This window comes from Marmota marmota, unplaced genomic scaffold, assembly GCF_001458135.2.
Source record: "Marmota marmota marmota unplaced genomic scaffold, marMar, whole genome shotgun sequence".
NCBI classification, from domain to species: domain Eukaryota; kingdom Metazoa; phylum Chordata; class Mammalia; order Rodentia; family Sciuridae; genus Marmota; species Marmota marmota.
The window spans coordinates 9127061-9153831 of NW_026000020.1; the positions used below are offsets into that span (position 1 = coordinate 9127061).

Here is a 26771-nt window from a genome sequence, read left to right on the forward strand (position 1 = left end):
GAACTGGACTATGGGGTAGGGATTGTAACAGGGAGTTGGGAGGCGAGGGGTGGAGAAAGCGGGTTCTGCAGGCCCACCACGGAGTTCTAGGGCACAAGCCAACAACCCTACTGTGCGAACACTGCCATCTTGGCAGCTGAAATGTGTGTGTGTGTGTGTGTATGTGTGTATGTGGTGTGTGTGTACTGTGTGGTGTGTGTGTGGTGGTGTTTATGTGGTGTGTGGTGCGTGTGGTGTGGTGTGTGTGTGATGTGTGTGTGTGTGTATGGTGTGTGGTGTGTTGTGTGTGGTGTGTGCGTGTATGGTGAGTGTAGGGTGTGTGTATGTGGTGTGGTGTGTATGATGTGTGGTGTTTGTGGTGTGGTGTGTGATATGTGTGTGTGGTGTGGTGTGTGGTGTGTGATATGTGTGGTGTGTGTGGTGTGTGTGTGGTGTGTGTGTGTGATGTGGAATGTGGTGTGGTGTGTGTGTGTGTGTGGTGTGGTGTATGTGATGGTGTGTGATGATGTGGTGTGGGTGGTGTGTGTGTGTGTGTGTGTGGTGTGGTGTATGTGATGGTGTGTGATGATGTGGTGTGGGTGGTGTGTGTGTGTGTGTGTGTGTGGTGTGTGTGTGTGTAGTGGGTGTGGCTGGTTGGGGGTGTTCTCCCCACTGGGACTCAGTGCTGAGGCTGAGCAGCCTGCTGCCACGATTGGGGACTGGAAGGGGACGGCAGGCTGGGGTGGCCAATGTGGGTCCTGGGTGGGACAGTGGGTGGACACTGCTCTGAGAGGACCACTGGGGTCTGTCCTCTGAGAGCTAGTGCCAGCTGACTTCCCCTGGCGTCAGCTGACGTCAAAACTATTTTTAAGGTTCTAGATGAGCGTGTGCTAGAAAGGGCATCTATGGCCACCTGGACCTGAATGTATATGGTCACATCTGTTACAATTATCAACTAAACCCCTAAATTTTCTTAACACCTTAAGTTCAACTTACAAATCTTGCTACTCTATTTATAAGACCATTTTTAATAATAAAGAGAAAAATCACTTCTTTTTAATGTCTATATTACATTCCTTGTTATTTAACTCTTTCCTTGCATATTTGTGTTCCCTAAAATATTTTAGCTACAAATTTAGTATATATGCAAATTTAATACATCTTCCTTCCAAGGAAGACTTTAAATATCTAATGAGTGAAAAATTTCTAAGCACATAAACAGTTCCTACACGCTCATAAAAAAGGTAATAAAATAGGACCTAAAAATTCAGACTTTCTAAAATAAATAACCACATTATTTTATACCCTTTAAATCAAATCAGATCATATCAATCACACATTTCACATTGAAATAATAAAGTTTAAAATTTCTGATTCTTTAATGTACAAAGTTATTTTAGACATCTTACATAATCAAGATTGCCTGGAAGATTCTATGTTCACCTTTTCCATTGCTCTGACAAAACACCTGACACTGGATGGTGTATAAAGAAGAGGTGCCTGTTTGGCTCCTGGGTCTGCAGGCTCAAGAGCAGGGTGCTGCCATCCGCCCAGTTCTGGTGGGGACCTAATGGAGATGACATCACAGTGGTGGGGCTTGTGTGGGAGCAAGGGGTCTTGTCACCAGGCAGGAAGCTGGAGGACGATTCAGAGTCCAGGCTTGTTCTTTTGTGACAATCCTCTCTAAGAACCAGGAAGCACCCAGGAGAGCTGGGGGGCACCCTAGACCACCTCCCACTAGGCCTACCTCTTAAAGGACCCCCACTCTCACATCATCACACAGAGCTTAACTCAAACCTTGGGGACAAACCCAAGCCTTATCCACACTATAGCAGATCCTAGAACTCACTTTTTAAAAAAAATATATATATTTTTTAGTTGTAGATGGACACAAAACCTTTATTTTATCTATTTGTTTTTATGTGGTGCTGAGGATTGAACCCAGAGCCTCATGCGTGCTAGGCGAGCGCCCTACCACTGAGCCCCAGCCCCAGCCCCCCCGCCCCCATAATTTACTTCTAAACACAGAAATGTCACTGCTGTGAGTTTCATTTAATAATCAACTATATACTTAATAAAATTGACTTCCTGGTGGTGTAAAGCCACTTAACTGAGGTTCGAGGGTCTCAATCAACCATGGAAGATGGTTCCTGGGTTAAAGATTGAGGAACTTGATTTTGGTGACTGGCTAGAGGTCTGCAATGGGGTCACCAGTCTGTCTACCCAAACCACAGGAGGCAGGTGGAGGGGGTTCTTGGAGTTGGGGTCAGGGTGCTGACAAGAGGTCCAAGGCCGCTTTTCAGAACCCACCTCATTTAGGGAGACGGAATTCCGTGTCCCTCTGCCTGAGTCGTGGTGAATAGCTTTCATTGCTTTATTGGGTTCGACTGATTTCTCAATGCCTGAGATGTCTGCCAACGATGACCCTCTAGACTGGCTCACACTGGCTGATGGGTGCTGTAAAACCGCAGCATTCTTCTGCATTTCTCACCTGGGATGCCCACCCTGTCCCCCTCTTTCTCTCAGTCGGACCCTATGGCCACTGCCCACAGCCGCCACGAAGAGTCTCATCCCTCCGAGACCCCTGTGGAGAAGCCAGTGGATTGTAAAGGACCAAGAGGAACGCACAGCAGGGGTGACTTCAGCACCAGCGCCAGTGACCAGGGCCATAAGTGAACGCCTAGGGAGCAGGGGAGGAGAGCCAGCTGCGGGGACAGCAACCACAGGACCCCAACAGCTGCCACCAATGTGAGTCTCACTCGGAACACAGGGAACATCAGGAAGGAGCCCCTGTCTCCACAGCAGGAATTGCTAACACGTTTGTAGGTGGCCCCTGCAGGACCTTCGATAGCCCCTGGGCCACTCAGGGGCTTGGCTCCTGCTCTCTCCTACGGTCCTGGCCTCTCCCTCCCGTGGTCCTGGCCTCTCCCTCCTGCGCAGTCCTGTGCTCTCCACGGTCTTGGCCTCCCCCTCCGCCCACGCCATTCACCCATCCCCATGGAGGTGCCCTGTGCACACCCCATCTCAGGCATAAGCCCCTTCTTTGGACGCTGTGGCTCCCTCCACTGCCCCTGCTTTCCTCTGTCCCCACACGCAACCCCACACTCCTGCCTGCACCCCCTTCTACAAGAAAACTACAAGGGAGCCCGTGCCCACTGGCCCTGGGCCTTGCCGTCCGTCCCCACCTCAGCCCATTCTGATTGGGCTTCTCTGTCCCCACTCTTCCTTACTTGGATTCTGGGGCCAACGTCCCCTCTTTCTCATGGATCCTGTGGCCAGGCCATCGCTCCGCCTGGGGGCAGCGTGGGACCTGGTGGCTGGCCTCCTTGGCCTCTCGTCTCCTGCTGTTCCTGTCATCCACGGGCTCCTATGGCTCCGTGTCCTCCTAGGCCTCTCTGTGGCCCCGTTCCCGGTCCTGCTCTGTCCTCGAGCTCCTTGTCCTGTTAGGTGGCCTGTGTGACCTGTGGCAGTGTGTGCCTGCTGCGTCTTCACAAGGGGATCTGGCAGGTGTCTCAGGTATAACTTGGCCAGACACGGGGTGCTGGACCCCCTACCCCCCACTTCTGCTGTGGCCCGAGCTTCTCCCCTTCCCCAGGAACTCAGCCTTAAGCCTGTGCGTCCCCCTTGGCTCCTGCCCTTCTCTGAGCCCCATAGTGACTCCATCAGCCGGTCCTGCTCCTCCCAGCTCTCCTGCCACCTGGTCAAGGTGCCTTCTCTCCTGCTAATCCACCCCTGGGCCTCCATCTGGTGTCCACCTCTGGCCCTGCTTCACCAATAGGTGAAGGGGGTTTTAAAACCATACACGACGCCTCTCTTCCTTGTAGAAGGATGTCCAGGGGCTATGCAAACGCCCAGCCTGGGCTCCTGGCCCCTGTTTGTCCTCTGGCCTCCCCTCAGCCCCTTGCCCCCTGTTCAGTCCTGGGGTCTCCTTGCTGGGCCCACTGGGGCTAACCATCTCCCACCGGGGGCGCTCCACCCCAGTTCCTCCTTCTTGCATGCCGTTGCCCAGATCTTTGTGTGATGGGTGACTTTTCTACGTTCAAGTCTTTGCTCAAGCCGCCTTCTTGAAGGGGCCTTCCACGGGCACCTCACCTGAAGTAGCAGCACTCACCACACCCACAAGGTTGTGTTCTGGTCCAGTTCACCTGGGAGGGACGAAACCGCAGAGTGTTGGAGATGACCAGCCCCTGACCCACCCCCGCAGGATTACAGAGCAGGAAATGAGGTCAGAGGCGCCTAGCCCGGGCCTTCCTCTCCAGCTCTTCCACATAAGTTAGCGTGACTGTGGTCAGAGCGGGGACGTCCTCTATGATCACCCTTGGCCCTCATCCAGCCCAGCAGACACACCCCCGCCGGGAGCAGTGAAAAGAGACGGGGCATGACCTTCGTTTTCCGCTGGTATCTGCTCCTCCTTTACTCTCCCAAAGACCAGAGCAGCAGGTTCCCAGCCCCCTCTCACCTCAGAGTGAGGTTGTCCCACACACCAGATCCCCCACCCCAGGCTCAAAACAAGGGCTGAGCTTCCAGAGCCCAGCAGGAGATGCCAAATCTTCCGTCTCTGGAGGCTTCCATTTCTTTACTCCCAACACAGCTGAAAGATAGACCTGAATAGGTTATTGGTCCATAAATCCTTTAAATATATTTTTTGATGATAGGTGACTTGGTGACTTTCGCCAGTAATTCAAAAGGATTTCAAAGAATCAAGTGACAGAGCTCAAATAAAATTCCTTTCATTCCTATTTACACGTACAGGTTTTCTCAGCACCTGAGTAATGTATAAATGTGGGAAATAATTTTAAAAGCCCTATCTCATTCAGATCTATTGTTAATAAAATCAACAATTGCTATATATTTGTTATTTTGATCAATTGCATAGTAACCATCATTATAATAATGGTAACTCAGTTTAAAGAAATTTTTAAAAGCTAACATTCTGTGCTTACATAAAATACAATAATGAATGCATATTTTGTTGTTGTTGTAAAGAAGTATCACAGGATGATTGGGAAAATGCCTTTAAGTATAATATGTTAAATTAGCATTAAATTTCATGAAAGAAACGTTTAGAAGCGTCTATTCAAAGGAAAAAAAGAATGTTGTAAATTTTCTGAATTCGTATAATTTTTAGATGGGTGACACCAGGAAATAGTCCTTAGGGTTGGGATTTCCTGGGGTACAGTTATAAAGGTAATGGAACATTTTTATTTAAAATCAGTAATATGTTTGTCCTTTGGTAGTGGAAGGAGTTGGTTCCTGGATACCTTGAGAATACAAAAATCCACAGGCCCTCTGTGCCTCCTGCAAATTGGCATGGTATTAGCAAATAACTTATGTGTGTCCTTCACATAGTTTAAATAATTTGTAAACTACTTACAATGAGCTGGGTGCAGTGGCACACACCTGTAACCCCAATGGTTCAGGAGGCTGAGGCAGGAGGATTGAAAGTTCAAAGCAACTTATTGAGGCCCCAAGCAACTCAGTGAGACCCTGTCTCTAAATAAAATGTAAAAGTGGGCTGGAGGTGTGGCTCAGTGGTTAAGTGCCCCTGGGTTCAATCCCTGGTACAAAACAAAAACAAACACAAACTACTTTCAATGTAAATACTATGAAAATCATTGTTACACCTATTGTTTAGGGAATAATGACAAAAAAATAGTCTGTACATATTTAGAACAGGTGCAATTTTTTTCCTCATCAAATATTTTTCATCTGTGGTTGGATGACTTCCAGAACGTGTAGCTATGGAGGGTCAATTGTACTTAGAATATTCTGGAAATGATAACATTTGTAACTAGCTCTTTAAAATATTGATGACAAAATTTAGATATAAACCTAAAAACAAATATGTGGAGTGAGGTGGGAGGGTCACAGTTTTCAAATTCTTTTATGCTGAGTGTAAAATTTTGAAAGAACAATGCTCTGCACATAGCAGGGGCCCTGGGGAGAACACTGGACTTGTGGTGTGGCCTAGGGCCCTCAGTAGATGGTGCATCTACAAGACACTACTTCCTGGGACAAGGGTCCCAGTTCCAAGGCTGGCAGGAGGCCGGGGCTCAGCCCGCCTGCTTCTCCGGCTACTGAGGAGTGTCCTCTGGACCCTCATGCTTGACTTCTTTTCCAGGTAATGCTCAGGACCCCAGTGCCTTTATTTTAAAGCCAGGTGGTGGCATGCTTTGATGCTCCTCTATGATCTGGATCCCAGACATCCAGCTGCTCCGAAGTCTCACCAGAATCTACCCGTTACACAGGAGCTACGTGGCCCCCTACTGGCTGGATGCTTCTTTAGGCCATCTGCAGCGTTTGGGTGCTGGAGGCAGCTCCCTCTGCCCACAGCCTGATCCTGGGTCCCACCCAGCAGGTGGGTGGAGATCTTCAAACCTCTTTGTCTCTGAGGGTTGATGGGGTTGGGTGCAGGTCGGGGAGGTGAGGTCATGGACAAAGAGAAGGGTTGACTCTTTGAGACTGCCTGGGAGGAGCTCGGGGCTGGAGTGGCACAGACCAGACACACCTTCTGCCTCAGTGCCCGGAGGACCTACCTGGACCCTCTGACTCTGCAGCTGCATTGACCTGAGGTTGCAACGTTCCCAGAGACAGGAGACCTCTGCTCTGCCTCTCCTTACTTCCTCCATACCTTTGCATGACCCCACCCTCTAGCCCTGCCCTTCCCAGGGATCCCAGCCCAGGTGCTGTGTTTTATGACCTACTTTCTGAAAGGGATTTGAATTCTCAAGATTATTTATGTTAGCAAAGAGCTGTGCTTATACACGCAAGGAAAGCGTGCTTCCGGCCTTCTCAGGGAGAAGACTCTTACCCCTGAGCCTGCCTTCACGTTGGCAATCCAGGACCCAGGCCATGGGGGAGATGGCTCAACAGAGGAGAGGAGGTGTGGTCACTCACCCCTCAGTAGGCAGTGCCCAGTCCCCTAGGCCACCCTGGCCCCAGTTGAACCAGATGTTTGGGGGTGTCCAGCAAGGCTGTCCTGGGGGATGAGGAATGGAGGGGAGGGTCTGTGTAGAGGACACGCTGATGCCCCCCTCCCTCTCTGGCCAGCGTATTGGAGCAGCTGCCCGCTCCCCAGTCTATCTTTCAGGCCAGGTGTGCTCCCACACGCCACTGCATCTTCCTCTAGCCAGCCCAAGACTCCAGGAGAAGCCACTGCCTGCCCCTAGGGACCACCTGTTACCATCTGTGACACAGGTGGCAAGCCCCTGCTTCCGCTCCTGGTGGGAGCCCTTGGGGTGTGGTGCGTTACCTGCCAGGACTGCAGACAAGCTGCCTTTCTGGCTCCTCAAAGGCTTCCTAACCTCGCCGTTGCACTTTGGTGGACATGGCTGAGTTCCGGGAGGATTCTGGCTCTCCGGCCCTTTCCTTTTAGAAGCAGATCATTTGCCTGTTCAGGCCATGGACACCTAGTGCTGAGAAAAGCAAGAGTTGTTAGGGAGAGAACTGGGCTTTCGACCACAAGCAGGACAGTCTTTGGAGGGTCTACTGAGTCCTGGGCTCCTATGCAGGAATTGAACCCAAGCCTTTTCTACATTTTAATGCAGAAGATTTAATGAATACCTGTATTTTTAATTTTTTTTTGTGAGTGTGCCTGTGTGTATTTCACAAATATGTTTTTCCTGTAAAAAATTACAAATAAATTATAGTTTATTTGTAAAGCATTATAAATAAAGCTTCAATTCCTCTTGATGATCCCTCCCGTGCCCTACCCCACCCCAAGTAACCGTTCCTTTCTGTCAGTACTCTCCAGAGCTCTCTGCCTCCCTATACCCTCAGACCACACAGTTATGCACCACAGATAGGCAATGCCTTTCCTTTTATGTAAATACTGTCCCTCTGTACTTATTTTACAACGTGTCCTTTCCTCTTGCTGAGTTGCCTGGATACCTTTCCATTTCAGGACCATCTCCTTTCTAATTTCCCCAACACTGGATCTTTAGGTTGCTTCCAGTTGATTTTGTTCAATATTTATGAACAACATCCTTGACTTCATTTCTTATGTATCCTCTAGAAAATTTCAGATCAAATACGAGCACAATGCAGTGTGTTTCCTTCCCCACCTCTGCCTTTTGATGCCCGGAAGTCAGCACACCTTGCACACTGTCTGCATCCTGCTCTTTTTTTCTTTGTCACCAGTATGCCTTGGAGAGGTTTCCGCACAGAGTTCTTTCTCCCTTCTTTTTTATAGTTGCATAGTATTCCACGCTCCATAATCATTGAACCCATTTCCTATTGACAGACACCTGGGTTATTTCCTATTTTTGTTATTACAAATGATGTGACATGAAGATTTTGGACCATGTGTCCCTTTTCAGAAGTGAAACTGCTGAGTCTCAAGGGAAATGCACTTGTGGATTTTCCTGGGTATTATCACATTTCCTCCACGGAGGTGGCAGTGCCTTCTGTTGCCACGCTGTCGTGTTGGACGCTGGGCGTTCACCCAGTTTCACGAGCAGGACACGCTGTCCTCTGGACTTCTTGGCTGGTGTCTGAGAGCGCTCTTAGACGGACCTTTTGTCTTCTTTTGCTCATGGTTAACGTTGAGCCCCTCTCCCTCTTCTGAGGATCTGCAGGTGGCTCCTCTGTTGAAACGGCCTCTTACTGTCCTTGGTCTGCTATCTTGTTGATTTCTGTTCCCGAGGGAGCCCGTGTATGTTCTCTAAATCGTCCCTTGTCTGGGATATCAGTCACAAGTATTTTTCCCTGGTTTGTTTCAGGCTTTGACTTTTCTTCTGGTGGCTTCTGTGATTCCCGAGTCAGTGTCCTGCGTCACTGGCTGTCCTACCCCATACTGTGGCTCATGTTGACCCCTCACCTGCAGGGTCCTTTAACTTCCTAGTAGGGAGCTTACGCTTGTCCTATTGGGCGCTTGTCCTATTGGGCGGGACTGGCATGCCACCCTCCTCGATGCCTGGTCCCCGTACCAGGTCTGGGGACGCCTTCCTGGCTGCTCTTTTCAAATCCTACCCCACTGTCAGGGGCTAGAAGGAAATTCTCCTTCAAAGAATAGCCTGACAAGCCCCCTGGGAGACATCCTGCAGCTACCTATCTCCCTGGAACATCCTGCGGTTATCAGGATCATCAGCTGGCAGTTTTACCACCCACATCCAGCAATTGCTGATTAGAGAGCTTCCCCATCCCCAGCATATAAATACCCCTGTGTGAACAATAAAAGTTTGCAGCTTGATCAGAATTCCTGTCTTGCTGTCATCCTTCTGTGTCTCTTGTCCCTTCATTCCTCCCCATCTAGGTTGATGTGTCCTGCCGGTCGGGACACTCCATCTCTACTTCAGGTCACCTGAAGGTGCCCTCTGCCTCTGCCACCTGCCCTTGCTTTTCTCTGTCCCTCAGGCCCTAGGGCTGAGTGTCTCGTGTGCAGATGGATGGACGAGTCCTTGCAGCTGTGACTGCCTGTAATGTTTAGTGACTCCCTTTCCAGGGGACTCTTGTGTCCCCAACAGCCTCCTGTTGGACAGCAGGAGGAAAGGGGGTGGATGGGAGGCTGGCTTTTGTGTCCAGGGCTGTACTAGGTTCTCAGCAGCACTCAGCAATGAGGAGTGGCTTCCAGACCCCTGACGAGGACTCTGATGGCCCCGTTTATCTTTACTTTTCTGTGTCAAATCTAAGAAAAGTCAACAACCAGGGCAGAATTTTTTTTTTCAGCGAAATTTATTTCAGAACCATTGAATCAGTGTGATTATACTTTCTCAACCATAAATATTCCCCACCACATAGTCTGAGCGCATCTATTTTCAGCCCCAAGGGGAGGACTAGCTGCAGCCTGTGCACCAGGCCTGATCACAGCCATTCCACAAGCACTGAGGAGGAGGCTTGGTCACGGTCACCGCAGCCGCCTGTCCCCTTGAATGAAATAGATCCACCCATCAATAAATACATAAATAAGTGGGTAAGCAGATGCTCATCAGAAGCTGGGAGCAGAGGAGAGGTTTTCCTGGAACAGAATGTGGCCTGATCCCATTGGGCTGGCGTTGAGGACGCAGGAGAGGAGGGTGGCCAGGTCAGCAGAGGTTCCGAAATGGCTCCTGGGAGGAGAGAGCCATCTCCTGGCTGGTGGCAAGAGAGCTCTGCGCATGTGTCCCCACCTGGGGACGCAGGTGGGTGTCGGTCCAGCCTTCAGCCACGCTCAAAGCCCTCCTGCCCTCCTCTGCCGGCCCTCTGCGTGCAGGCTACATTCGCTGCTGTGGGCCACCGGTGAGGCTCCTTAGGACACGAATTCCATGGTGAAGTCTGTTATATCCTGGCCGCTGTTGTTCCCCAGGAAGACGGGCAGGTGCTCCGCCTGGGAGGTGCTGATGTACCAGTTGGGGAACTGAGCCGACTCAAACTCCACCTTGTCTTTGACCTCTATCTTGTTGAACACGAACCTCGGCTCCATCCTCTTCTTGGGGTAACTTTTGGGGTCTACACTCTGCAGCAAAATAGAAACAAACCTCTTGGTGAGGGATGGGACAGAGACTCTGTGGGAGAGGAGACTTTGGGACGGACCAGATGGGACACTCAATGAGCAGGTACAGGACCTGGAGCCACACTCCTGAGTTGTCTTTGGGACCCTAGTTTTCTGTGTAGCCATTGAAGGAGCCTTTGGTCTTCCTTGAATTCTTAGGATCATTGCTGGGGAACATCATGGAGGTGTGGATTTTTTTTTTTTAAAGTAAAACTTAGGTCAAAGCTTCTAGGAGTATGTAGTTTCTAGGTACTTTTGCAGTTATTTATTTTTTAAGGATCCTGGCTAGAAATGACATCAACTTGGAAATGAAGCTTTTGCTGGGTGAGGGGCTGAGAAGAGCCCGAGTGTGCGTGTGGGGGGTGATCTTGGAAGTGGAGATTGATGACAGGTCCCTTCAGTTGATGAGTTCCCCCAAAGTGTCATCCCGGAAATGGAGAGACCCTCCTGGTGTACAATGCACCTAGTCTTCACATGGTCTGATCTGTTGGCACGGTAACAATGGCTGGGCATGAGGCCGGCAGCGAGTGACAAGATTTCATTTTCTGCCGGGGTAGTGATGTTTGCATGCGTTAAAAATCACATTGAATTTATTTGACATTTATGTAAAGTTGTCAAGCATCCCAGCTCCCAGATTTTTAGGGGGTGAGGGTGGGAGGCAGGTGGTGTCCTGGGAAGCAGGGGGTGGCCATGCCTACCCCGGGGTGCTGAGGGGCCTCCCCTGGTCTTGACTCACCTCCAGCTGCAGGGTGGGCTTGTCCCCCTTCATCACACAGGTCAGGTACAGGTTCTTCCCCTTGATGCCCAAGGCCACGGGTGTCTTGCTGTCATTCCCTTCTCCCAGCACAAAGCTCATGGAGAACACCACTGGGGACAAGAGCGGGGTCTCTGGTCACTGCCCTCCAAACCCGGGACCCGCACAAGTTAGCTGGCCCGGTGGGAACCGCTGATCTGCACAACAGCAGGGTCGGGGGTCTGGTTCCGGGATTCCCCAGAGAAGGCCCGACAGGTTCACGAAGCCTCTTGAAATGGGGACTAAGGGGGACCTTGAAATGGACACTAAGGTCTAAACGCTGAAGGACGGCAGGGACTGATCTTGTCACTGGCCACTGTGTGCCCATCCTCAAGAGTAGAACAATCTGATCACTACAAAAGGACAGGGAAGGCAGTGGTGGACACCTGTCATCCCAGCAGCTCGGGAGGCTGAGGCAGGAGGATCATGAGTTCCAAGCCAGCCTCAGCAACTTAGTGAGGCCCTAAGCAACTCAGCGAGACTCTGTCTCTAAATAAAATATAAAAAGGGCTGGGGGTGTGGCTCAGGGGTTGAGTGCCCCCGGGTTCATTTCCTGGTACCACACACACACACACAAAAAGAGGCCAGGAGAGATAATGCTCCCTGGCTGGTAAATTTCCCTATCAGGACCCGTGTGGTGGGGGTGGGAGGGAAGCAGGGGGCGCAGGGCAGCGCCAGGCCCCGGAAGGGCGGGCTGTCTCCCTGATATTCCAGCTTCAGTCTCCACAGCAGGAAAGGGAACCCGCAGCCATTAGCGCCTGTCCATCAAATGACCCTGCACCATGGGAGTGTTGGCACTGCACCCTCCCGTGGGGCTTGGGGACAGTGGCCCTAGGACTGCTGGAGCAGACTGGTCACCCTCCCACCAGCAAACGCGCATGCGGATGCTTTCCAGCTGGCCTCGTGGTTGGGCCCAGGGTCAGTGCTGTGGTGGACGTCCCTTCCCAGTCCTGTTGCTCTGGGGAGCCCTGGCAAGCGGCCTGCAGGCGGGAGGGGATGCCAGGGTGCCCCCAGCTACCTTGTTGCCTCAGATTCGGCCCATTGAGGTGCAGAGCTTTGAGCTCGCACGGGTCGGACAGCACCAGGCTCTTCTGCTGGACGTCACGCAGCCGGCAGTTCAGCACCGGGACGGCCGCGTCATACTCGTATCCGTCGTCATCCCAGGAGTCACAGAAGATGGGCTCTAGAATCAGGAGACACACATCGTCAAGGCAGAGCCAGCAGGGGGGACGTGGGCTGCAGGGCTGGGCCCCTCAGAGGACACAGGCACATGGCCTCAACCTCCAGCTGTGACCCAGGAGGGAGGAAGTGGGGAGTGGGGTGGCAAGGACGCTGGCCCTGGCACCGGAGCCATGGCTCAGGGCCACTGTCCCTCACTGAGGACTAGCGATGGGACACTTGTGTGAAATGTCATTACTCAGGTCACAGCACGAGCCCGGCCGAGTGGGTGGGCTTCAGGCTCACCGCGCTCTGGGAGGTGAGCCGCAAGGTGGGTTCACACCACGGTCTCCTTGGAAGAGGGGCTTTGGCCAAAGGCAGCGCTGACTTGGTTTCTGGGCTTGTTTTCTACCTTTAAAGGCTTGAGCTGGGGAGGGGACTTGGGGGCTGAGTGAGGGGCTGAGAAGAGCCCGAGGGAGGATCTCAGTAAGTACCTTCTTCAAAGATGAGGGAAAGGCAGGTGTGCAGGTCCTCCCCCCGGGGGGCCTGTGCGCCCGGAAGGATCCGCAGCTTCTCCACGGCCACGACGAGTGACACCACCTGCTGCAAGCTCTTGTTGAGGTGCAGCTGGGAGATTTGCAGCTGGATGCCCTCATCCACGGAGCCGAGGTAAAGGTCCTGCCAGTTGCACTGTGGGGAAACCGAGGCAATGAGCAGGTTAAGATGGTCATGCTGGTGGACTCCTGCATGGACCCCAGAGAGCAGGAAGGGGCCTCAGAGATTACCAAGCTTCTACTGCTAGTTGCTAGGTCTGTGAAGCCCAGAGAGGGTAAGTGGCTTTCCCAAGGACACACAGCAAGAAGAATGAGGGCCTCCCGACATCCTACATGCTATTCTCTTAAAATAGAGGCCAATTCGATTTCACCTCTCTGGTACACGCCCCACCTCTCCATACACCCTCTCACCCTTCCTATCTTTTCCTATCCCTAATGCTCCAACACTGCCACTAAAATTTTTGGAACAATAACGATCATGACTTTTTCTGTTGATCTTGGCTCACTCAACGAGTTCTGGATTTTTCTACACAGATCCTTCTTCTCAGGCTTTCTGCCAACACTGTAAGAATGGTGGCTATTTGTGGAGTATGTGACCACTTCCCTGCTGCGTTCAGGCCTGGCTGGAGTTGCCCTGAGGCTTGGTTTGGTTCTGGAGTTTGAAGGACAGTGACAGAGACCCAACAGCACAGAGGAGAGCCGAGCTGAGCAGCGAGAAGTTCCGGGATTATGAGGCTGGGGGAAGCTGGCCTGAACTGGGGGGTGGGGTGGGAGAGACGGCTGCGCCACCTGGGAAACTTATCAGGCGTCACACAACCGAGAAGAGACAGCTAGACCTTGGTGTGAGCCTGAAGAAGGCCCCTTTGCTGGGGTGAACTTAGCTCCCAACTGAAGATGCCCAGACCTCAGGGCTCCAGGATGCCCGGGTGGCAGAGAAGATCTGTTTGCAGATGAGGTCCAAAGTGGGAGGGTGTCTGGTCCAAGATCAAACAGCACTTCTAACAAAAACTGGGAGCTTTGGCTCCCAGCCCATCTTTTTTTTGATACCGTCTATGTCTTCCTGACCTAAGTTCCATCCCAGGGAGGAAAAAGGGGCAGGCATGGGTTAGTTCCCAAGGCCACTCTCTCTGGGTGGCAGAGTTTGGCTCAAGTGATTAAAGTAGACTGAATCCATCTCCTGAGAGGAAGACCAAGCCAGGCATGGTGGCACACGCCCGTATTCTTTGCAACTTGGGAGGCTGAGGCAGGAGGATGGCAGGTTTGAGGCCAGTCTCAGCAATTTAGTGAGGCCCTCTCTCCAAGTAAAAAATAAAAAGGGGTGGGGATGTGGCTCAGTAGTAAAGCACCTTTGGATTCAATCCTCTCTGCCAAAAAAAAAAAATAAAATAAATAATAATAAATAAAAGGCGGACCAGATCTCCTTGAAGACTTGGCTGACTTCCTTGGGTGAAGCAGCTGCCCAGCAATGCAAGGCCTTATGGGGAGACTGTGGGATCGTGGGGTGCAGCCAGTGTCTATCTTACTGGAAGAGGCAAAAGTCAGCCCATTGCGAAACACCTGGGGGTTGAGGCAGCCCAGAGCCCGTTTCTTTGAGCCCCTCCACACACCAGGATCGAAGCCCAGAGTCTCACCTTCATGTGTTTGGGGCCATCCACCTCAAAGAACAGGTCGTTCTCGTCACTGCAATAAAGATAGATGTGGCTCAGGGATGTCTTTCCTTTTATGCACACAAGCCTTGCACTAATAAAATTGTGAACAGCCTGTTCCTCAAGGCTGCCTGGAGACTTCTGGAGAGTTCCATGGCGATGTGCATGGACAGTCTAGAGGGCAGGTTCTGGGCCATGCAGCTAGGCATCCTGAGAACGCCTGATTGGGTCCCGAGACCTAAACTCTCGCCCAGAAGAGTCAGCTAAAATCAGAGCCCCTCCCATGCAAGCCAAACTTGCAAAGGGCCCCTGGCATGTCCACTGGGAATGCCCTCTTCCCATCTGCCTCTGTGGGAAGCCGCTGCAACAGCAAGGGTGGCTGGCATCAGGGTCCCAAGGCTGGATGGGGTGGGAAGTTAGGTTAGCTTGTTTGCTACCTAACGAGGAGATTTGGGGACACATCTGGTCTCTAAGCATAGACAACCTTCACTCATGAGAGGGGAGCCCTGTTCAGACTACTCGGTGTCCACACTCACCTGTGGTAAGCCATCATCTCACTGGCCAGTTCGGGTACTGCTGCCATGGCTGCCTTTGAGACCTGTGAGAAGAGCAGGAAATGAGTGGTCACTGCAGGGCCGGTCCCCCCAGGGCCACTTTCATGTGAGTTTCCCTCAGCATCCAGTGCAGCCAGGCCTGCAAAGGAATGCCCTTGGAAAGAGCCGTCCTGGATCTAGAGGAAAGCGCTTGCTGAATCAAATCCAAACCAGGAATATATTGCTAGGAGACCGGGTGCATGGTCCCTCCATTGACCTCTCAGATGTGAGCTGCTGGGTAAGCAGTAGACAGTCCCAGAACAGCTACTTTACAGTAGAGCTAGCTTTTTTTTTTTTTTTTTTGCAAAAAGCCCAATCTTCAGGCAGAGAGGAGGATAGTGAGGGAATGTAGGAGAGGAGGAAGGGGGGGGGAGAGAAGAGAGAGAGAGAGAGAGAGAGAGAGAGGAGAGAGAGAGACAGAGAGAGAGAGAGGAGAGAGAGAGACAGACAGAGACAGAGAGACAGACAGAGACAGAGAGACAGAGAGAGAGACAGAGAGACAGAGACAGAGAGACAGAGAGAGAGACAGAGAGAGAGAGACAGAGAGAGAGAGAGACAGACAGACAGAGAGATCCCCCTTAGGTTCTAAGCGTTAGCGGGACTTGAGGCCATACCTGAACAACAAAGACTGGTAGGAGAGAATCCCAGGTACGCCTGCTGTGCTGTGGAGCACAAAGAACTCTGTTCTGTGCTGGTTGATTTCTCCCGCACTCTTTTATAGCCCTTCAAAAGCAGAAGTGAAGAGCTGAGAAATTTTCCCTCTGGTTAAATGATTTCACAACCAAGTCAAAGGCATGGGGCGGGGGGAAGAGGATTCGCTGGAGTTTTTTGGGGAAAGGGGCTGGTATGCTGAAATTATCCCTAATCTGTGGCAGTGCCAGGGATAGCAAGCTATGACACATTTCACAAATGGGTCATCATGCAAATCAGCACCATTTTCCTTATGACCCTGGTGCCTATGATGTCAATACTAAAATACTGGATTTTCCTGGGTTAGAAGAGTGTGCTGATTTAGGGTCTTTGGAACAACGTGCAGGACATGCAGATGAATGTGCACAAATAACCCCCCCCCCCACTTCCTTGTACTTAGGTTGGGAACCTTTCCCCTTGGGAATGGTTGGATGGTATAATGAAGGGGCACTCGCTCTCCCTGTCAGGCTTGAGGGTGCTGCTCTCTACTCAGACACTCTCCATCAGTCCTGAGGGTCTCTGGGGAGACACTGGCCTCCCTTGAATGGAGCAGGGGACATACAGTGTTCAGGGGTGCAGGCTCCTGAGCAGGTCAGGTACACCCCAGAGACAAACTCATGCCACCCCGAGATGCCAGGTGCTGGTACCCCAGCAATTTCATATCGAAAACACATCAGTGCTGGGTGATCAATGAAATGACCCCATATTATGTTGTATTGGGAAAGGGGTTTATTGAATCAATCAAGTGTCCAGGATCACAGAGACTTTTTAAAATGTAGAAGAGATGTTCTCTGCCTAAAATAACTTTTTGGTGAGCGCTTGTTTCCATGAGAATATGCAGAAGAGACTATGCTATACCTCTTGTGAACACCAAGCATTACCAGACTGTTGAACCCGACAGCAGCGTGCCTGTTGCAGGGTACTACCCCAGGGCAGCTCTTCGTTGGTGGAATGAATGAGGACCCAGGTTTCAAATGGTGCTTGGAGTCTGGGACACTGATGTTAGAGCATCATTACAGCCTCAAAAGTGGAACCTTGTCACCACGGTTCCCAGGAGGCTGTGAGGTCTTTTAGAGCCGGTGAATGCCTGGCACGGGAATGGGCACAGTCAGGGTTTGTTGCCTGAAGGGTGAGCAGAAATTTCACAGTGTTTTCATTCAAATAAGCATGTGCCTACTATGTGCAGGACACTCAGCCAACCCTGCCTTATCCAAGGGAGTCAGCCCCTGACGGACAGGTGAGCATATTGGAAGCACAAGGCTCTACTGTGGGGTGAGGGTGGCTTGCTTACTAAGCAGACTTCTTATTCCTGCTTGGATCCCAGTACCTTGATATCAGGAAGGCAGACAGAAGATTCCCACCTTTGGAAATTCATGAGTTCTGTTGGAAATCTAAAAGCCATCTGCTGCGTCGGGGTCTTGTGAGTTTGGAAAACGATATGCAGTTCTCAACAGTGAACCCTGATAAAATTCGGTGTCTTGTCCTGTGGACACTCTAGGATCCCTGCCTGGCTGGCCCGGGTGACTCCTGTCTTGCCCCAGTATCTCCCTGTAAATGAACCACTGTTGTCCAGATCCAATTGGAGGGACAGTCACTTCTCTGGAGGGCTTTGTACAATGACCAGCAGAGCCTAGTGATCTGGTGGCAGTGTGGGTTGCCCTGACTGAGAACAGAGATGCCCTTGCTCTGCTCATTCAGGGCAAGCAAGGAGGAAGAGGGCCAGTGGCAGGAAGGCAGGCCTGCAAGGTGCCCGAACATCTGCTCTGAGTTGGTCCCTTCCTCCTGGGGCCTGGGCTGCCGGTTGGGAAGCTTCAGCTCCTTATGCTTCCACCACCTTCTATTGCAACGTTCCAGAAGCTCCGACCCTGCCGGCTGGAAGGAGCCTTAATGGCTGTCCAGTGGGATCTGGTGGGGCCCGGTGTATGTGGGGGGCAGATTGCTATCTGAGCATGGGCAGCAGGTGCAGAAACCAAGGCCAAGAGCTGTGAAGTGATTTGTCTAACGTCACAATGTGGTTGATGCTGTGCCTGATTCTTTCTGCTCCAGGGAAATTTTGGAGCCCTGGGGTAACATCCTTTGATGTCACCGTCTCCATGGTTCTGCCATGTCTCATCCTGGCCCTGTGGTCGGGACCCCAAACCTTCTCCTTCCATGCCCATCTCAGGAAGTGAAATCTCTTGCCATGTCATGTAGGCGACTTGCACAACCCTGTATCAAAGCTTGTCTCTCCAAGGAGGCAGCTCAGGTCACACTTCCTTCCGGTCCCCAGTGAGTATAGAACATCTCACTATAGAACAGGAGGGGAAGTGGAGAGTCCCACGGATGTCGGTGACAACACGAACCCCAGGACGTGGAACGAGCAGAAGTGGGAGCTGGCAAAGCCAGTCATGGGGGGCATTCCAGTTTTTGGGGAAAATTTCAGCCCTTGACTCACTCGACCTCTTCTCAGCTCAAGTCCCCCTCTCCCTGGGCAAGCTGGTCCTCCAAGACAGGAGGTGTGGCGCTGCCTCATGCCATCTTAGGTCTGAGCCTGGGCTTCCCAGCCTGTCGTCGAGGTCGGTCACCCCATTGGTTTGTTACCATTTTAAAGAAGAAGACAAGCAAAACAATCATGGCTTCGTTCTTATGTTGTCCCTGTGCCTGGAGGGACGTCAGCTTCTCTGTCTCCTTGCTTAGAACGGAGCTGAGTGATGGCTGCTGCACCATTTCTCTGCCCATCTCATTCTTTTTGTTTTTTTGGTACCAGGGATTGAACCTAGGGGTGCTTAACCCCTGAGCCATATCCCCAGCCCTTTTATGTTTTGAGACAGGGTCTTACTAAGTTGTCTAGGGTGTCACTAAGTTGATGAGGCTGACTTTGAATTTGCAATCCTCCTGCCTCAGCCTCCAGTGCCACTGAGATGACAGGCGAGCACCGCAGCATCTGGCCACGGATCTCTTTCTTGAGGATGACTTCCTGACGCTGTTCTTAGGAGCCCGCCATTTCCTTGCACCGTTCCCGAGGGCCCCCTCTGGCACCTAGGGTTTGGACGAGGCCCTGTGTACCCACACCTGTCTCTCTCTGGACACTTCTGTTTCTTTCAGTTTATGGAATTATTTGGGATGGGGCAATAGGGTTTTTATTGTGAGACCATCACCTCCAGAGGGCCTTTTCCTCTCTGGGACCCAAGAACTCAGAAAGGGGACAGGTGAAGTCCAAGTGCTCCACCCTCCTCCCTGGCCTAGAACAGGCCTTGGCCCTGCTTAGGTGTGAGGTCTCCAGTGGCTCTTCTCATCTGGTGTGTGTGTGTGGGGGTTGTCTCTCCTCTGAGAGGCCATTTGGATCTAGCAGAAAAGTCCCCCAGGGCTTTCCTACAGGACATCTTGTCTAACATAGGACGGGCGTGAAGAACTAATGAAGAACAGGAGGCTCTGGTACCACATTTCCCAGGGGTCTGGAAACATGTCCTGCGAAGGGCCAGACTGTCTGTGTTGTAGGTGCCATTGATTTGAAGAGCTGTCACAGGACTCTCTTTGTCTTGCTGGTCACAGATGCAGGCCCCTGTCTGACACTATGGTATTCTGTCACTTTCCTTGGACACACATTTAGAAACAAAACTTTTTAAAAAGTTTCCCTTTATCAAGTACTTTTTTTCCCTCTTATTAACCTAATTGGTCTTCACAGCAACCTGAAGATAGATAGGACGGGCCCATTTGGCCTCCCAGGACACTGAGGCTGAGGGCAGTAATCATCTACGACCACACAGATGCTAAATGCTGCGACCAGGACGCCAACATGGGCGCGTTGAACCCAGACCAGGGCCTTCTTTCTCCCTTTCCGTTGTTCTGAACACCTGCTGCCTACAGCCCACTGCCCACACAGAGCCACCCCTGGACTTTTCTCAGTGGCTCACATAGGTCTAAACAGCCCAGGCTGGGCACATGCCCAGGGCCCAGCGACTGCCCTGAGTGTTCCCGGGCCCCTTCCCGGGTACGGTGGGCTCTTCTCGATCTCCCCTCCGCCCTGCCTGGGACAGGCGCGCTGTGTGAATTCACCTCTTTCTCCTTCTCCCAGGCACTGACCACCAGTGCGCGGACATTTCCAAATCAGAGTTCCGAGTTGTCTTTCTTCCCGTTTTTGACTTGCTTCCTCATTCTGCTCTACTCTCTTGCCTGGAACTGGCGGCCTGTTGTTAGATTTTCTCTGTTATTTTGTTTTGCCTTCAAACTTGTTAGAGTACGGCCCAAAACAGAACCAACCAACCCCAAACCCCAAACCAACAACAAAACGACTTTTAGGGTTTCTATCCTTGGAGTCATGTGCTTTCTTTTTTTCTTTCTTTAATGACACTTAATAGACTTCTCTCTTCCAATCTGTGGTGAAGTACTTCTCTCCTGGAAGGCCTGTTGTGTCTGGATTTGACTCCCTGGTGGTGACAGCACTGAGGGCAGTCTGACCCCTTTCTTCCCACCACCTCATGGATTCCCTTCTCAGCCTTTCCTCCTTGCCGGCTAGAACTGAGCTTTCTCTCTTCTGGGAGAGGAGGTTCTCTGAAAAACCACTTAGGGTTTGTGGCGTGCGCTGGTCAAGTCTAGGACCCAGACTCTCTGTAGCTAAGTTCCCCTAATTGCTGGACAAAGTGGAATGGGGGGGGGGGATCCTACTGGGACAGGTGTCCAGGCTTCGGGGAAAAACAAGCCTCAGTCTACAGATAGCTATTCCAGAAAGCACCAGCCTCCGACTTTGGCTCTGATCTTTTGTTAGGGGTTTAGGAAATCTGCCAACACGTCATAGACATCTGTGAGACTGTCACACAGGGAATAGCTTTCAAAATAAGGTTTCACCTGGACACCTGTTCAGCGTGATAGTTCCCGAGAGAACTGCCAAAGTCAGTGGTGATTAGAAAACAGCCTTCTTAGCTTTCTGCGAATCTATATGTTCACGTTCAGAGGTTCCAATGATATGGAAGTGTGTAAGGTAAAAAGTGCAAGTCCTCTGTACCCGACCTGGCTTCCCCTTTCACTGGATGAGAACTTGATCAGTCACAGCCACCCTGAGGCTCACGAATGATCTCTTTCTAGTGCTTCCTGGATGCCTGGGTCTTGTGTATTTCTTTCTATCCCTGCTGCTAGGGATGGTGTGGTTCAAGTCCTCCTGCTGCCCCGGCCATTGGAAGCATACCCTAACAAGGTCCCTTGATTGCCGTGGACACCTGGTCCATCCACTCCCCCACATCGGCCTCAGGGCTCCCTTCAAAGAGCAAAGCCCTGGCTCAAAGCCGCCCCTGCTTCCCTGCCGGCCGGTGGACGGCAACTGGTGGACAGCCTGGGCCCCCGAGCAGGGCCCGAATTCTGTCACCAGCAAGGGGGTCCTTCAGGCCTCAGCTCATGCTTCCCCCTCCACTCCCGCCTCTTCCCAGGCTGGTGGCGAGGCTCTCTGCCACGGGGGTCTCCGACACCCACTGCCAAGCTCCCTCCTGTGCCATACGTGCTTGTCACCCTTCCAGTGAATGTACCCTGTGTGCAGGGCTGGGTGACCTCCCCCTGACATGACGGCACTTAACAGGGTTCTGTGGACTCTGGCTGGCCAGATAGATGACGGTCCGAAGGGCTCTGGCCACCACGGCAGGCTTCCTCGTGGGGCGAGCTCCCCGACAGCAAAGCACCTCCTGGAGGAGTCCCTGGGCCAGAGGCAGAGGCCCTTCGGGGGCACAGCCGGCTCAGGAGCCACTGGCAGAGCCGCCTGCCGGTGCCAGTGCAGGAGGCCCCCGGCCCAGGGGAGCAGCTGGTCCCCACCAGGGTGTCGGGTGCGCTGGAGGACAAGAGGAGGACAGAGGCACAGCATAGGACACCTCGGGTCACAGTTTGAGTCACAACCACTGGCTCGAGTCACAGTGTGTCCACCGACCTGCCTCGAAGTTCTCTGGGACAGGGGGGCTACTGGGGCTGACACGACAACTGGTGGGGGTGACGTCCTGCGTCACTAAATACCTGCAGCAGGTGCGTTTCTGAAGAGGCACTCTTTCCCCTTATGGCAGCTTTGGGATGTTTCCTGAGGGTTTTCCAAATTCCTCTGAGAATTCTAGAAAATCAGGAAGGTCAAGGTGATGGCACATGGGGGAGGTGACATAGAAAGAGATATATTTCTTATTCATTTGTTCAACACAAGGCGCCCATTTACAGCATGTGGGGTGTGTGCGCGCACGTGTGTGCACATGTGTGTGTGTGTGTTTGGGGGGGGGTGCATGTGCAGGACGTGGTATAGCCGTCCTCAAACAGGTTTTTCTTTTCTGTTTTTGTGTTAATGTCCTCTGTTTAAGAAAGACTGTCGACGTGATGTGGCAGCTGTATAGACCAGCTCCCTAGAAAGTCCAGCTGCCCTCTCCTGCACACGCTCGGGGACATACCGGGCCAGTGGGGGAGCCTGCCTGGCTCCCAGAGCAGGCCCCTGTCCACTTATTCGCGTCACCTGCCCAGCCCAGGGTGGGGCCCATGCGGCCAGCCGTCCCCGCTGGCTCTTGCCCCTCCTGTCTTCATTGTCATTTCCTGGGCTGCGGAGCACACCAGCCCTCCAGAGTGCAGTCAGGTCCTGGGTCTTTGCTGCCCTGCAGGCTGGGCTGCCTCCTGGCCAGGCACAGTCCCCTGCCGTCTCTCACTTCTGTGTGGGAGTCCCCCGAAGTTGCTTGTCCAGTCAAGACAGCAACCTCCCTGTAGAGTCCTGCGCCACGGGGGGCTGCTCAGCTCTCTGACCCGGTCCCCAAGGTCAGTTCATGGACAAGGGATGAGGCTCGATGGTGGCCAGGGCCAGCCTCAGGCTCCAACACAGGTGCTGACTTGCAGCCGGAGACCCTCTGCCCACACTGGGCTTCCAGATGCAGAGGGCTCAGCACCCCGTGTGCTCTGGGGGAGCCCAGGACTCGGGCCTCAGAGCCGCTCAGCAGTCCTTCCAGAACCCACCGCCAGTCCTGTCGCCAGGTGTCCATCCCCTGCCTGTCTTTTTACCTGTGGCTGCACTGACAGAGGGGGATAGAGTGACCTGAGTGGAGACGGGGACAGGGAGCCTGTTGCTCTCGCTGGCTGAGCTTCCAACCGCAGATCACTTAGCTCTTCAGTTGACGCAGGCGAAGCTTCACCCAGACCCCTGAACCTTCTCCAGGGCCTGTCTGGGCACCTCCTTGTGAACCCAGTTTTATCAAAAAGCAAAAACTAAACCCTGCTCAGTCAGCTTAGCCGGATCCCACTGACCCCGTATCTGATCTCCCCTGGTATCTAATCAGATTCCGCATCCTCTGCCCCAGGATGTGGACGGCTCCGGCCATCTTCACAGGGACCCTGAGGAACTCTCAGTAACTTTCCACCACTGACCTGTCCACCCTCCTCTGTGGCTAAGCATGACCACGTTTCTCGTGCTATAGTTGAAGTTATGGCCAATCTCTTTCTCCTGCTCCAAGAGCTCATTGCTGTGGTGCTGGCCGGTACCCACGGGGAGGGTTGTGAATGACGTTTGCCTTACTTTATGACCCAAGTGTCAATCGGGTGCTTTCTCTTTATCAATGGACTTCAGGGGTTTGATCCGTCTCGGTGACATCCAAGTTCTTGACTCCCTCCTTCAAAGGTTCAACCTATGGGACATGCTAGTTTAAAATGTCAAGGAGACCACGGAGTCCACCAAAGACTCTCTTCCCAGGGCAGGGACATTTCCTCCCACTTCCATATGTCCCAGTGAGAAGGAAAGAAGGCAATCTGTGAACAAAACAGACCACCAGTCACCCCGAGACTCAGAAAGAAGAACACTCCACCTCTGTCTCCACAGGTTCCAAGAGTCCTTGTTGCTCATGCTGTGCACTCATCAAATGGGCTAGGAGTTCAGGGGCACTTGGGGGGAAAGTTGGAAAGGGAAAAGGGGGAACTGGATGTCTCACTTTCCTGCCACCTGCGTCCCAAGAAGCTACTCAGCTTTCTGGCCTGGTGTCCTCATGTCCACAACATGAGGACATGTAATAAACGAGGAAGCCCCCAACACGGAGGTGGATGGACCAGGCTCGGCAGGCAGGAAATATTTATTTCCCTCAAGCTGGGTGTGGCCCCTTCCTCCTCTCTCCCCTTCTTAATGGGAGGGGCCTGCTTTCGTTGGGTCTCTGGTGCCAGCCATAATCCAGCAGGTATTGCTGGTTGTGGGAGAGCGTGGTGTGTCAAGACTAGAAAGTGTCGACTGGTAACACTGACTCAGGAAGCCGTGGCTGGGCCCCGGGGCTGCGGTGGGGAGGGGGATGCTGCTCCCAGGCGCCTTGCTGTCCCTGGGGCCCTTGTACAAATGGAGCCTGCACAGGCTCGCCACACAGGGGCTTCTGGAATGTTCCAGCACCCTTCCCTCTTAGCACCACCCATTCCCAGAGGTGGGAAGTGCCTCCCGGCAGGCAAGCATTAAGTGGCGTTAAGGCGGGTGCCACTCTTCAGGAAGCTCATGCTCTTAGGTGTCAGCGGTCATGAGACCCTGAGGAGGGACATTCCCTTTTGCTGCCGCCACGGCCTGGACCCTTGGATCAGCTCCATTGCTGCAGTCCTGTGCAGCGATAGTCCCTCTGACCACCGCCACTGGCCTTCCTGCGTCCCCTCTCCTGCTCTCAAGGCTCGGCAGGCAGGAAGGAACTGGTCGCTCCTTCTCAGTCCCTGTGGCCCTCCACAGCTCCCTCTTCACCTGTGCCTTCTGGTTTTCTTCCTTACCCTATAGCCCAGTTTCTAGGCTTCATCTCTTCGGCCATTTCCCTCTCCCAGTCTTGGTCCGTAGCCTGTTGCACTCGTCAGACAAACCTCGCCAGGCTGCTCTGAGGAGCTGCCTCCTCCATCTCTGTGTGGGGCTGTTGAGAGAGCACCTGGCCTCACAGATGGATCCCACCAGGAGCACACGTCCACCACCAGCCGATGGACCCCCACCCTGCCCGCCAGCCCTGCCAACTTTGCAGGTCTGCTGTCCACAGCAACAATTTCAGGTGTCCACCACTGAGCTCAAACCCCGACCCACCACGCTATGGAAATAGCCCCTCAGCATTTCCAGCACCCGCTCTGCTGTGTCAGTGCTGCCTCCTGGAAGCCACGGTCCTGTCCATCCTCTTCCTCTCACAGGCCCTGGACCTCCGGCCCACCCACCACTGTGTGGTAGAGAATCTGGTCTTTGGCCCCTCCAGCTTCCTGAGTGATGGGAATGCCTTTGTTATCCCAATGAGCTCTCTGGGAGCTGGCCACCAAAAAGACCAATCCCAGGGTTAGAGCGGCTTTGAGCCACTTGGCATCAGCCGGTCAGTCCGCTAGACCTCCAGGGAGAAGACAGGTGCTGGAGATGTGCTTCGTTCATGTGGCCAGTGCTCTAGTCAATCTCACCCAGGTAATGAAACCCCAGTAAAAACTCTGGAAGCTGAGGCTGAGAGGCTTCAGCCCTCCCTGTGCTGGGAGGGCAGGGCATCCTCCTTCCACCAGAGGGCTCACAGAAGGGCTGCTCCTTACCTGCCTTCTCGCTGCGCTCCTGGTCACTTGGCTAGCCCTTCTGAGTGACAGTCCTTCATAATTAAGTTGTCAACATAAGCAGAGCACTTTCCCAAGTTCTTTGAGTCATCCCAACCACCTGTTGAACCGGGGGGTTGAGGGGAATCTGGGAGAGCTTGGGCATCCTGAAGGGACCTGGCCTCTGAAGTGGGGGCAGTTTGGGGGCCCATGCCCTTTAACTTGTGGGGTCCACACTAACCATGGGTGGCCAGGCCAGGAGGGAACTGCAGTACCCCAGACAGGGTGGACACAGAGTGTCTGTCTTCTCGAAGGCTTGGCCTAATCCTTCCCTTCTTTAACTCTGACCTCTACTGGCTCTTTCTCACCAGACCCTCTTCAGTCCTGCGTACCCCAAACCAAACCAAACAGAACAACTGAAAGGATAAAAGAAACTGAAGTTAAAGACCAGGCATTGTAAAGTTTCTAAGCTGCAAAGCCTGAGTTAAAATGTAAAGGATCAGGTATTGTTAAGCTCCTATGCTACACTCAAAACCTGAAATTCCTGTAGCTGTTAGGACAATTCATGAGACTGCCCAGTAGATATTCCCCCTGACCATTTAGTTGTTAAATAACCTGGGCCCTGTGCAGTTTGGCACGTAGGCATTCAGGGCCCAAACCAATCAGTTTGAATGTACCCCCCTTCTTAGGACTGACCTATCACCCCCGCCCGACCTGTTCCCGCCAATGAATGTACTAATCATGTTCGAGAGTTGTTGTTTGATTTTCCCTCGGTGTATGGTGATTTGTTGAAGGGGACTGTGATGTATGTAAAGTCCCTGCCCTCCCTAAAAAAAATGTATATAAACCCTGCTCAAGTTGTTCTCGGGGCTCTGGGCTGCTCTCCCTCCTTGAGTGAGCACGGAGCCCCAGCGCGCTGGATCTTCAATAAACCCCCTTTTGCTGTTGCATGAGTCGGTCTCTTGGTGGTCTCTTCCTCCATCGTTCGCCGGTCCCTTACATAACAAGACAAACAAACAAACAAACAAACAAAACAAACAAACTAAAACAAACCAATAAAACCAACAAACAAAACAAACCAATAAACAAACCAACAAAACAAACAAAACAAAACAACAAACCAAACCAAACCAAACCAAACAAGAGGGCACTTGCCTCCTCCCACCAGCTCCAGGTCCTGAAGGGGCCCCTCTCTGCCTGCAGCCTCTACTTCAGCCCTTGCTCCTTCCGGCCATCTGGTCAACCTGCTTCCTGAAGGTCACCCTCGTGCCCACGGCTGCTGCACGAACCTCAGCATTTTGACTGACTTCTCAGAAGCATTTCGTGTTATTCCCTCTTGAACCACAACCTCCTCCTGCCCCAATTTCTGCACGACCACGTGGGGTTCCCTTGGACTTTCCCTTTCCAGTGTCC

General features: G+C 52.5%; 1 protein-coding gene across 1 annotated transcript; it reads right to left on the minus strand.

The window, feature by feature from the left end:
• Positions 1-9632: 9632 nt before the first annotated feature.
• On the minus strand, positions 9633-15933 carry Il1b (interleukin 1 beta). Its single transcript, XM_015499771.2, has 7 exons — positions 15806-15933; positions 15135-15196; positions 14584-14632; positions 12893-13088; positions 12259-12423; positions 11184-11314; positions 9633-10411 (listed from the first exon to the last, which is right to left on the minus strand). Exons 2-7 carry the CDS (start codon positions 15179-15181, stop codon positions 10205-10207), a joined length of 795 nt encoding a protein of 264 aa, XP_015355257.1. The 5' UTR covers positions 15182-15196; positions 15806-15933; the 3' UTR covers positions 9633-10204.
• Positions 15934-26771: the final 10838 nt, after the last annotated feature.

Bases quoted from the DNA above. Each gene is read 5' to 3' on its own strand.
- Il1b (XM_015499771.2), bottom strand. From the start codon at position 15,181: ATGGCAGCAGTACCCGAACTGGCCAGTGAGATGATGGCTTACCACAG. The intron at 12,424-12,892 runs GTACTTACTGAG...TCCTGATTCTAG, and splicing joins TTCCCTCATCTTTGAAGAAG to AGCCCATCTTCTGTGACTCC. The intron at 10,412-11,183 runs GTGAGTCAAGAC...ATTTTGCTGCAG, and splicing joins AGCCCACCCTGCAGCTGGAG to AGTGTAGACCCCAAAAGTTA.